General features: G+C 43.0%; 3 protein-coding genes across 4 annotated transcripts; 2 read left to right on the top strand and 1 right to left on the bottom strand.

Annotated features, from left to right (window-relative positions):
* Positions 1–3,855: 3,855 nt before the first annotated feature.
* LOC4342450 (CST complex subunit TEN1) lies at positions 3,856–7,582 on the top strand. 2 transcript variants are annotated; one of them, XM_015791898.3, is made up of 4 exons: positions 3,856–3,932; positions 6,108–6,225; positions 6,326–6,479; positions 6,567–7,582. In XM_015791898.3, the coding sequence occupies exons 2-4, from the start codon at positions 6,122–6,124 to the stop codon at positions 6,681–6,683; spliced, it is 375 nt and encodes a 124-aa protein (XP_015647384.1). In that variant the 5' UTR covers positions 3,856–3,932; positions 6,108–6,121; the 3' UTR covers positions 6,684–7,582. The 2 variants fall into 2 exon arrangements, with proteins under 2 accessions (XP_015647384.1, XP_015647382.1); XM_015791896.3 differs by lacking the exon at positions 3,856–3,932 and adding an exon at positions 5,006–5,156.
* Positions 4,509–5,331, top strand: LOC136351056 (uncharacterized). The gene has a single exon (XM_066312624.1). It carries the CDS (start codon positions 4,509–4,511, stop codon positions 5,106–5,108), a length of 600 nt encoding a protein of 199 aa, XP_066168721.1. The 3' UTR covers positions 5,109–5,331.
* LOC4342451 (uncharacterized) lies at positions 7,208–9,708 on the bottom strand. The gene is made up of 4 exons (XM_015791899.3): positions 9,481–9,708; positions 8,475–8,564; positions 8,154–8,357; positions 7,208–7,581 (listed from the first exon to the last, which is right to left on the bottom strand). Exons 1-4 carry the CDS (start codon positions 9,662–9,664, stop codon positions 7,493–7,495), a joined length of 567 nt encoding a protein of 188 aa, XP_015647385.1. The 5' UTR covers positions 9,665–9,708; the 3' UTR covers positions 7,208–7,492.
* Between the last annotated feature and the right edge of the window lie 2,824 nt (positions 9,709–12,532).

A 12,532-nucleotide genomic window follows, 5' to 3' on the forward strand; every position in this document is an offset into this window, starting at 1 on the left:
CCTACTTTTTTAAAAAAAACTTGTGTTTTTATTCCAAATTTGTATCGGAAACATGCAACTTGTTTTGAACTGAGATTTTGTGAAACAATTCAAATATGAGCTAAACATGATGAAACTTGCAAGTTGTTTTAAACTGGGATTTTGTGAAACAATTCAAATCTGAGCTGAATATGAAAAAGTATGACAAATACAAATTGTAACAAATTTTTGGTATAATATTGACTGAACTTCGACACAACCAGCACAAGTCAGGTATTGGGGGGGGTACAAATGTAATCTCAAGATTCCTAAATCATTTTTCTTCCTTTTCATTTCTATTCTTTTAACTCAGTATTATGGGACCCACTTTACTCTCATCCATAGTAGGGGCAAACGGTGGCTTCATTGGAAAAAACCAGGGGTAAATTCACAAACCCAAAAAAGTGAGGGCAAAATTGCATTTGAGATTGAAAGTTGGAGCATTAACGCAATTCTCCTATTTATTTTGTTGGAACGAAGGGGTACTTTCTTGTCACACCCACAACCCGTGTGCGACTAATACCTGTTACACCAGTTCTAAAATATAAGAACTTCTAGGTTGAATATATGCATGGATTAATACTAACAAAGTATGCAAAAAAAAAAAATTCAAACGCATAAAAAGATTACATGTCATTTTATTGGAAGGAGCAAATGATAGTTTTGCATGACATGACAGCCGGTATCCATCGCAACTAATTAAAGTGAATGTATGTAAAATTAAATGAAAAGAAATATTGTAATTGATTGAGAAGGAGTAGTTGAAGAAATTAAATGGTTGAATGTTATATATGTATGGTTGGTTGACAAGATAATTAATACAATGTAGGTTAAGAAGTTGTTATATTTTAAGATAAATTTAGTACGTTATAAGTTGCTTTTATCTTGGGATGTGGGAGCCGAGTTCTATACTCCATGCATGCATGTCCCCATTGATTAATTATTTCTTTACTTAATTATCACTTAGGTTTTATTATGTCTTTATGATATTGTGGTCTAAAGCAGGCGCATGTGTGTGATTACTATTTTCTACTACTATAATCATACAGTAATGAAACTATTAACTTATTAATTAACTTATTAATTGTAAGAGCACCTTTTTTTTAGCATACTGATAACATTTTTGGCGATCAACATTAATATTTTTTATATATATTAGGTACTTAGATTTGAGGTTTGACAGCAGGCATAGGGTGTCATATATATATAGTAGTACATATTTTTGCTTGAAGGGTTCCATATATTTAAGAATGCTATCTCAATGAGTATACTGGCTTATTTGAGTAGTCATAAGGACCACATGGTGACATGGACATGAAAATACTCAAATGGTCGTCATACATACAAACATACATATATTTTTTATGCCACACTTTAGTAGCCTGACATATTTTATTGTTAAAAGTATTTTGCAAAAGAAAATGAGTGGTCAAAGTATGAATAGTGTCCGTTGTCAGTTTATTTAAAAACAGATGGGTACTATCCCTAAAATTATTTTTTTAGCACAAACAAAGAATGGATTTGTTTCATGTGAATCGTAACTTCCCAAAATGAATAATCTGATTTAAGTAGTTGTGTTATACCTTGGTGGAAACCTAGCTAAATAAATGTTGAACCCGCAACAATTATGATCTCATATACTTGAGAAAATTTGGAAAATACATAATACATAAAAATCGTGAATTGAGCGTAGCTCAACTGGTTAGGTTCTTCGAGATAAAAACATGTACATACGGGTGCTTGTAAAGGGTGCTTGTATTTACAGTTAATTGTTCTTTTAAGTAGTTAGGCGATGTATTAAGATCCGTCGGTTCAGTCTTTAGAGATATGGTGTGTGTGAGTTTATAGGTATGAATGTACGTATATCTATATGAGCGTCCCGTCGATACTGTCTTTTGAAAAAATAAATAAATATAAAAATTAACGAGTAGTATTGATCATCTAATCCATCCATATATATACATATATAGAGCAGAATTGATTTCATTGCATACAGTATATCTTCAATTGATTGCCTCTCTATTTCTTATCTGCCTCGTTGCATATATACCCTTTTCTTTTGGAAAAAGTACACATGAGGTCCCTCATCTTGTCACCGAATTACAAAATCATTCCTCAACCCAAAACCAGATATATAGCATCCCTTAACTTACAAAACCGGGTCTCTAAGTCCTTAGGTAGTTTTGACCCCGGTTTTGTTCTACGTGGCAGCTGAGTCAGCGTGCGACCCACATGGGTCCCACATATCAATGACTACTTCATTTCCTCTCTCTACCTCTCTTCCTCTCTCTTCTTGGCAACCGACGGCGCGGGAAGACTGAGGAGCGCAGCTGACGACAGGCGGGGAGAGGAGCAGAGGTGGAGACGGACACGGCGGCGGCGCCACCGACGATGGCCTCGGTTTCGCCTCGTTCTCCTCTCTGGTCGACGGGAGGCGACTCCAGTGCTCGCCCACGCGTCCCCCTGGGTGCTGCATCCTCCGCCGCTCCCAACCCGGCGGTGGTGGCCCTCATTGGAGGCACCGGCTGACGAACAGGATCTGGGCAATGGGAGAGGAGGACGGCGTCGGGCGGCGCAACCGGAGAGGAAGACGGCATCAGACGGTGCCAACCTGTAGACGAAGCGCGTCGCCTCTCTCCCCGTCGGCCGCTGCCCCTATCCTTGCGTCCCGCTTCCCGCCAAGGACGGGCTCGAACGTGGCGGCGGCGCGGCCGGCTGAGGACCGCGCGTGGTCGGAGCAGCCGCTGCCAGAGCCGTGCAAGCAGCGCCGCCACCGGGAGCTTGAGCGGCAGGAGGCAGCGACAGGCGCGACGGCGGCGGCTTGCCAGGACCAAGCGCCACCATCGCCAGGAGCTGGAGGGGCGGGAGGGATGGCGCCGGGACGGGGGAGGACGGCCGGAGCGGCAGCTCATTGGGGCTCGACTTCGACGACAACGGCGAGGTCTTCTGCATGGGTCGCTCTTCCACTGGGGCTCATATGGGCTCGCTCTTCCACTCCTCTCCCTGCCCGTCGCCGCACGTCTCTCGGCGGAGCTGCAGCGGGCGGCAGGGCGCGGCCGGAGAAGGTGGAGCGGCAGCGTCAGCGGGCGAGCGTGGCTGCGAAGCGGCGACGGCGGGCGAGCAACGGCTCCGGACACGGGCGAAACAGAGGAGCAGGCGAGTGCGGCTGCGGAAAGGCGGCAGGCAAGACCGCTCTCGGCGCGCCGCCTTGTTCCAGCGCTCCTCCTGCTCGCGCACGCTGAGGCGGCCTCCAGCAGGCGTGGCGCCGCGACGCCCCCAAGTCGTCGTCATCCCTCAGCGCCGATGAACCTCGCAGAGCCCTTCCCGTTGCTCACGTCATCTCGCCGTGAGCGGTCTTAACATCTCGCCCGCCGCCGACGCGTCACCCCCTTCTTCGGTGTCACCGCACCACCACACCGCCCGTCGCCAGCGGCCCTTTCCCACCTCGCCCCATGGTCGGCCTGTATGAGAAAACTAGGAAAGAGAGAGGGAGGACGAAGGGAGAGAACACAGGAGAGAGATGATGATGACGTGGTCACCCTGACGTGTGGGGCCCACGTGGGTCCCACACTCAGTCAGCTGCCACATCGGATAAAATCGGAGTTAAAACCGCCGAGAGATTTAGTTTGCACTGGTTTTGTTAATTGGGGGATGCGTTGTATCCGGATTTGCGGTTGGGGGACGATTTTGTAACTCGATGACAAGTTGAGGGACCTACCGTGTACTTTTTTCTTTCTTTTCTTTTATTTTCTATTGGGCCAAACTGGGCTGCTTTGCACTTGGGCCGTACAAGCCATCTCAACCCATTTGCACCCACGTCGCCGTGCATCCGCTTCCGACCCGGCCTCCTCCGCCGCGCCGCCGCCGAATCGCTCCTCCTCTCCGGCCGGACGGCGAGCATCTCGCCGGAGCAGGTATTGATCCATCTCTCATCGTATATCCCTCCCTCCTCCCCGCCCCTCGCTCGGAACAATCTTGGACTGATTAATCGATTGGTTGATTTCTATCCCTCACTGAATTGTCGACTTCTTGCGAGTTGCGATATTTTAGACCGGGGATGGATGGATGGATGGATTAATCTCCCCAAATGGAACACTGTTGGAACATTGGATTTCATGTCGCTGTCAATGGCTGCCGGGATTTGTTTATTCTTGGTGCGAATTTTGTCTCTCGGATTATGCCAGATCCCACACCCTCACGAGCTTATCTAAGCCTGTCGCAATCTTGCTTCGGTTCATTTTGTCCCTTTGCTCATCGTCCTGTCGGTATCCGTCCCCCCTGGATGCTTCTGGGCCGTGTAGATTTTAGCTTAATGTGTTCTTGGGTTGCCGTCTAAATTTGGGAGTAGGATAACGTTGCTTGGATTGGTGGCTAGTGTAGTGGTGGTAGCCAGCCAAGAAACCATTTCTTTCCGGTGTATTATTAGCAACCGGAGAGAGGGTGTTGTGAATTGGGAATTTCGGGATTATTGCTTTGAGAAGAGGGCAGTGATGGCTGAGGAAGAAGCAAAAAAGCCGGCGGTGGTAGTGGCCATGAAGGGTCATCCGGGGTCTGGCAAGTCCACGGTGGCGCGCGCCATCGCCACCGCGCTCTGCTGCCCACTCCTGGACAAGGACGATGTCCGGGACTGCACGCTGCCACTTGAGCGCGTCGACGGCCTTGCTGTCGGCATGCTCAATGAGCTCTCCTATGCCGTGTTGTGGCGGATGGCAGAGAGGCAGGTCCAGCTCGGCTTGTCCGTTGTTGTGGATTCCCCGCTGTCACGCCGCGCTCACCTTGACGCGCTCACCCGCCTCCCGGGTGCCCTTGTTATCGTTGTGGAATGCCAGCCAGGCAATGAAGAGGAATGGCGCCGAAGGCTGGAGAAGCGAGGGGCTGCAGTGCCAGAAGATGGTGGTGATGGGTGGCATAAGCCGAAGACGTGGACCGAGCTGGAAAGGCTTCGGGATGGGTACCAAGGTTGCACAGATTATGAATTTGGGGATGTGCCAAGGATTGTTGTGGATACAACTGATCCGACAGCCAATTCAGAGGCAATTTCTGTCAGGGTTGTAGAGTTTATTGGATCTATTCTTGCTTGTGACCATTAAGTCTGCTATTATTTCTTATCGAGCATCAAAAATGGGGAGTAACTCTAGGTCAGAATTTCATTACAAAATGATGATATGTTGTCCTCTTCATGTATAGTTTTCATGGTTTTTGTGTTCTCTTTCTTGTTTATCCTGTCCCGACTTATTCAGGTCAATAGGTATTCCTACTCTGTTTATGAATGTTATGTGAATAGTGTACATATATGCAACTCTTTCTGGCCAAGTTTAAATCTCTTTCTGATCTTAATTTCTCAGAATGGACAATGAAGTTGTTGCATTTTCACATTTTAAAAGAAAGGGAAATGGGAAATAAGTGAAACTACAACACTAGATCAGTGTGGATTCTAGTATGCAATGTATTTTTATGCAGTCATAACTGCTTTACGTTACCATTTTGTAAATTTTCACATACTTTCCTACTCTGTAAATCATTCATTAAGTCTTTAGGAAAATCATTAATTTGTTATTGACCATTAGGGTATCCTCTTGTTCATATCATCCCTTCCCTGTGTTATTAGTTTCTTTCAGGAGTCACCATTAAATTTTGTAGCAATGTTGATTTCCATGTATGTCTAATGGGATATTTTTTTCTAGAATGTTTTTCAACATTACCAAACAGCTGGTGCAAAGATTAATACAACAGGATGTAATCATAGCTCATAACTAATGGATAAGTGCTATATTCTTTGCAAATTTTTCATGCTTCCATTACCTTAGTTGATGGGATTTTGGAAATTTCAGAATGAGAGAGATATCATTTAGTTAACCTGTTATGTTTATTTATTGAACTCTCCAGCATGAGAAACTTCACGCGAAAGCTGGATTTTAGCAATGCTTGTGGAGTTAACAAGATATACCACATGCTCTAGTCTTTTTTTATTATTATTTTCTGTTTGACATCTTGTTATTTTATTGCACTGTTGTAAGACAATTTTTTCCTATTACCTTGTGCGCATTCCGTTAAGACTAATATAACCACCTCATTTTCTGTTGTTTCAGTTTCCTGGTGCTAGATGGCATCTTCTGTTCTTCAGCCTGGGGTGCCTGTTACCTTGCAAGAACTAGAGCCTTCCTCAGAGTCCTTCAGACAAGGAGCATCGCTTAGAGTAACTGGAGTGTAAGTGTACGATGCAACTATTCTAAGCCTCCTATATATTTCTTTCTGAACTTCCACTCATAGGTCCTGAATTATACTAATCTTGTTGTATTTTCTCTAGTCTGCAGTCGTATGATTTGAACTCTGCAATTGCTGTTATTCAAGACGGCGGTGCAAGCCTCAAGGTAGACACTCAGAACTTGAGAGAGATCAGCTTCCGCACAAATTCAACCTACCAGTTCATCGGTGAACTCCTGATCAAACCAGATAACGATGTATGCCGTTCTCCTTTCGAAAGTCCATCAGAGCCTATTTGATGCAACAATGGAAGATACTTTGATAACTTATTTACATCTCTGCAGGCCGTTTTGCAAGCACGCGTAGGTAGGAATGTCGACGGTATTGACCTGAACCTCTACCAGCAATCTTTGCTCATCCGACGACAATATGAAGCTCAACTACGGTCCAGGAGAGCATGATCCAAAGCCCTGTGAATCAGGAAAATGTTCAATGATCTGTCTGCTTGACTGCAATGGTTCCCAGTTGCAAAGGGGAGCAGAGTATCATAACTAAATCTCTGAAGGCAGATCATGTCAGTAGGACTAGGACCACCATAAACATTGGTGGTGAGAATTGAGATGTAGAGCAAATTGTCTGGTTGTTTTCATGCCTGGAGATTTTTCTGTTGCATGACTTTGTTAGGAAACATGTACTTTTCAAATTTCATCAAAGTGATGCAGAGAACAGGATTAACTAGATTGGTGAAAAAGGTGTCGCTCGTATGCAGAATCATTAGTTTGGACAGTGAAGTGTGAAGCAGAAACAAAGATAGTGCCGCAGTGTCAATAGTCTCAATTTTACTACAGTTATTTTTGTTTCTTTCCTTGAGAAACGTAGGCAAAATCTGATAAATCATTCTGAAAATGGGATGATAATTGGCAGGTGGCAAGTGGCAACTGCATGGTGTGATTCGGTAATTAATATCTGAAGGATACAGTGGATATTAACAGTACGAGAGGAGTATATGTGTACTAATCTGAAAGTGGGAGCTTACAGTATTCGTCTATCAGTAACAACAATATGTTTGAATAATGAATAATAGTACAAACCAAACTGGAGAATATTTCAAGGGGTCCAATACCAACATACAACTTCACTATCAATATATCATCATGTGGTACCCTTTTAACCGATATAATGATATGTACAATCAGTTTTTTCTTAACCGGATACTGGTAACTACAGTAGGGCTATGATCTCTTCTAGTTGAAAATTCTTGGTTCAGCTTCTACACTTGTGTGAACTCCAGTGCATTTCCGTCCGGGTCCCGAGCAAATATTGCTGGTCGCCCTGATTTGCTAAGTGTGTATTTGATTCCTGCATTCCAACAGTTTAAAGGCGGTCATCAAATTGTTGGCAATGGAGGATAATGGAATTAATAGTTTGTACTGCAATGCAGATTAAACATTGTAAAGGTGCAACAAGTGAAATGGTAATGCTGACACAAAGTGTAATGGTTCTAAGATAAGGAAATGAAATAATTTGTCACGGCACTTCATAAAAATGGGAAAATGTTTGAAAACATTATACGGATGTGAATGGACGATGCTATGATCTTAATTGACTAGAACTTTTAAGTAGTCTAATGAGTATTACTTTCAAGACAACAGACCTTTTGGATGACTAGCAATGGTGGTATGTAAAATTTACCAAAAACAAAGGATGAGGTTTTCAGGACATCTATAAATTTCTCCAAACAGGGCAGGCTTTCAATTTACCACATCAGAAAAAAAATAGCCTGCTGTCTTAGTAGGTTTTACTGTAAAGATCAGTGGTTTTTTAATAAGGCTATGAAGACAACAAGCAGAGAAACAGGGCATTTACTCTTTATCAGTTGTTGCTAGTGCACTGTATAAGCAACAGATAATAAAGTAAAAATTCATTAGTACCGGCTTTGTCAAAGATTTCTTTTAACTTCAACACATCTTTGATCGCCATACAGGTATGACGATCACGTCCCCCATGCTCTGGGCGCCCAGTCAATGGATCGGGATTTGGCAGCTCCATCAAGTGAATCATCTCAGAACCAACCCAGAGCCAAGCACCTCTGTAAGGAAGCTTGTCGGTTGGCCTAGCAGGATTCACCTTAAGACCTAATTGATAAAGAATTAGTTTTAGTTTACAAGCAGTGAGGACATTTGCTCCTGTGTGTCAGTTTTACTTTACAAGCAGCATGACACAAGAACATGTACAACTGATAACTAACTCACCAAGCAGATCTTTGTAGAAGGCCATTGACCTTTCAAGATTTTCACATAGGATCCCAACATGGTGAATGCTAACAACTCCATAAGCAGGTTCTGCACCAGAAATCATGCATGTTTGATTTGGTTCAGAGAAAAGGGGCACTTACTCTAGCTATAGCCAATATGAGTACCAAAAACCAAACAAAAGCTATACAAAGGAAAATGTAGTCAGCATCTCAGCACCCAAAATTTCAAAGCAAATGCACATTGTGCTTATATGACTATTAATTAACTTTGGAATTATTGTGATGATTCTTGTTTCCTTGATGGAAATAGTGGCTTAACTCTCTTGCTCAAGACAAAAAAGAAAGTAAGGATTGTTGAGCAGTTCAGTCTGGTCATGGCTGTTTAACAATCTACACAAAAACAGTTTTAGTATTCCATATTTTGCCTTGTCAGAACCAGCCAATAAAAAGCACTACTGGTTTGTGGTTTTAGATGTAAAAAAACTAACATGAATTTTGCATGTTTAGAGAACATATTTCAGTGTGATTCTTCATATCGATGTATGCTACATAGAACTGTAAAATTAAATGTATGCACGGTACAAGCATATTGAACATTTGCACCTCTACAACTTAACCACAATTGCACATATGCCTATACTCTGTACCATCAAATCAGCGAGTATCAATTTCATAGTCTGCAGTCTGCACTACATTATCCACTCTCCTCCACTCTAATAGGCAAAGCTGCAACCCCCCTAGAACTTCGAATTTGCTACTAAAAGTAATACTAGTGTTGAGCTAAATAGATTGGTGCACATCGTGATCAAATTCCCCTACCACTAAACATCACCAAGATTTACTAACTCTTGTTCATATGTAGCTCCAGGGTACAGTTCAGAGTTCAGACTGATCTTGATTCTTGAAACACTCCCGAAATCAGCCAGTAAATCTTTAACAGGAACACTCAATCGAACAGCTACCACTGCAACATCAAGCACCCAAGAACTCACTCACTCACTCACCCTGGGACGCCTCCTGCGCCGTGACGAGTTGCTCCCCGCCGGTGGCCACCGAAAGGCGGGTCCCGGGACGGCGGCGAGGGGCGGCGGAGGAGGGGACGGGCGGGGAGGCCATGGCCGACACCTTCCCGGAGCTGGAGGGGGAGGGGGAGAGGAGGGCGAGAGAAGAGAGGCACCTCGCCGCCATTGCTGCTGCCTTTGGATTTCTTGATTTCTTCAGAGTTCAGGGACGCTTCGCCTGCACAAAGCTGTGGGCTTTATGGGCCTCTACTATTTTGTGTGGCTCATATGCCATTTTTTTTCCTCCTGCGATTTTTCCCCCCTTTTTTTAATTTTGGTTTTGTTTTTTTTTTCTGTTTTTGTTGTCCACCTGAAAATTTCATGAGGCTGATAGCCACTGAATGACCTGAACACTCAAACCACAAAGCTCCATAGCTATGTCCACAACCAAGGAGAGAATTGTAGCTAAGAGCAGCGGGTACAATAAACGGTTTAAGCCAGCGATAGCACATCCAACCTAGCAAAAGTGATGAGCTGGATGGAAAAAACTAGGAGAGAGTGCCAGCGGACGACTAAATTGTCGCTGACTACACACGAACTCCAAGACAAGGGAAACAGCGGAAAAAAAACTTATCCCATGGTTGCATGTGAGGCAATGCGCGGGAACAGTAGGATAAGGCGTAAAAAAATAATAATCAATTCATTGGTGCTTGTGCATATAGCCAGCAGCTATACAGACACCATCTTCTAGTTATCTCTATCGCTGATGTGGTCTTTTTTACCGCCCGCAGTCGTCCGCTTTATTAAACTCGCTCTAATAATAATATGCAGAACTACATGCAAGAGCATCTAACTAATTCTATCCATCATAAACTAAACTCCTCTGCATTGAATAATTACGCTAACTGACGACAATAATACACAATAACACTACTGTTATGTAAAATCGTGAAGAGATCACAATCTGGAGGGAAGCAGGAGTGTTTAGCGATAAGCGAGATATAGCATAATCTTTTCAGTGCTTTGCTGCCTCGACAGTTAGAAGTAGTTCCCCCCAGGATGCGATCTTGGTCGCAACCCTTGGAATTGATCACTTTCGATCAGTTCTTCTAAACCTGTAAATGTGTATATACTCCCCTTAATGAAATTTGGTTGGCCTCCTTCGGCTGACCCGGCGAACTGCTATGTAAAATACATGTGACTAAATAAGCACAGCAGAATAAGGATGTGTTTGGTTATGAATTAAGATAACCAGCTTAGCTAACTTTTATGCAGATTTTATGTTGAGTGAAATACATTACTTGTCCCTAAACTTGTGTGGTGATGTCACTTAGGTCCGTGAACTTGAAAATTATACGTTTAGGTCCGTGAACTTAGTTTAATGTACCACTCCAGTTCAAACGTCCTTTGACTGCGTTTGACCGCCAACGTGGCATACCACATAGGCAACACTTTTGCTCTCAGCCCCTTCCACATCACAACACGTCACATATATCTCCTTGTAGCTATATAGTGACACCAGAATCCCCCAAAAAAAATCCTCAAATCGTTATTCCCTCTCATTCTTCTCCTTGCATGTATAGAAAATGTGGTCTCGATTAGCAATTGCTATTGTGCTGCCTCCCGCCGCTAATCCGGCCGCACTGTCACCGCTAACCCCGCTGCACCGCACTGCCTCCTGCCGCTAATCTCACCGCCAAGGCCGCCACAACCGCTACCTCTCGCCTCCTTCCGCTAACCTTACCGTCGAAACCCTAGCCGATTTAGGGATATTTTGGGGGATTTGGTTGAAATGCACTAGTCAGGGTAAGTTATGTGCGAAGATATATGTGGAGGGGGCTAAGCACGAAAGTGTTGCCGGCGGTTAAACGTGGTCAAAGGACGATTAGACCGGGGGTGGCACATTAAACCAAGTTAATGGACCTAAACGTGTAATTTTCAAGTTCACGGACCTAAGTGACACTACCCCACAAGTTTAAGGACCGGGTATATATTTCACTCTTTTATGTTTGATGAAAAAGTTCTAGTTTAAGGATTCAATGTTTAGTTAGATGTTAAAAGTTTGAATGTATTTTAGAAACCTGATGCTAGAAATGAAGAGAACCATGTATGCCAATAGCATTACTTTCAACATTGAAAAAAACACAGAGAGAATATTTGCGAGGGTCATATGGTTCAAAAGTCTTATATATGTGCAAATGCTGTTAATCTATACAAAGCTACTGTCCAAGGCATAATTCAATAAACTTGATGGTCTGAGAGTGGCTCTGTGATCCAGCTCATCGTTCTTTTCAAAGTTATGTTCTTATATTTACAATTTTTGTGTCATATCATTCTCATATTATCAGATTCATTGGAGATAATTTAACAAACTTGATGGTCTGAGAGTGGCTCTGTGATCCAGCTCATCGTTCTTTTCAAAGGTATGTTTTTATATTTACAATTTCTGTGTCATATCATTCTCATATTATCAGATTCATTGGAGATAGTTCATTTGGAAGAAAGGTGACAATGTTCCTATGTGGTTTTGTGATTTTGTCCATTTTCCCCTGTGATAATAAAAAAGACAATAAACTGTAGAAACCTGAACTTTCAAAAACTAATAATAATGGAATTGCAGTATAAAGCTGGGTAATATCAATTTGTACTAAATCGATCTAGGGATAGGAACATCATTACAAGACAACACTAACATGCAGATGCAACATAACATGAAAACATGACATTCAGATGAAATAAAGTCAGTTGTCAAATATCAAGGGCTGTAGAAATTGAGTGAACAGCAAAAACTTTAAGATGAGCTTCTACCAACAACCAAAGCAGTGAAACCCACATGAATAATGTAACACAAGGGAGCCTAAAATGGTTCGGAAAATAGGAACAAATAAGTTGAGTACAAAAAAGAATAATACGCAGCTCGTTAACTCTTCTGACAACAAGCTTGCAGATATGTCATATTGCAATTAAAGTTGCTAGAAGCCATAGTAGGTAAGAACTATTTTGATGTATGACATCATACAAACTTCTGAGAACCTAGCAACGCTACTAATACCTA

This window comes from Oryza sativa, chromosome 7, assembly GCF_034140825.1.
Source record: "Oryza sativa Japonica Group chromosome 7, ASM3414082v1".
NCBI classification, from domain to species: Eukaryota; Viridiplantae; Streptophyta; class Magnoliopsida; order Poales; family Poaceae; genus Oryza; species Oryza sativa.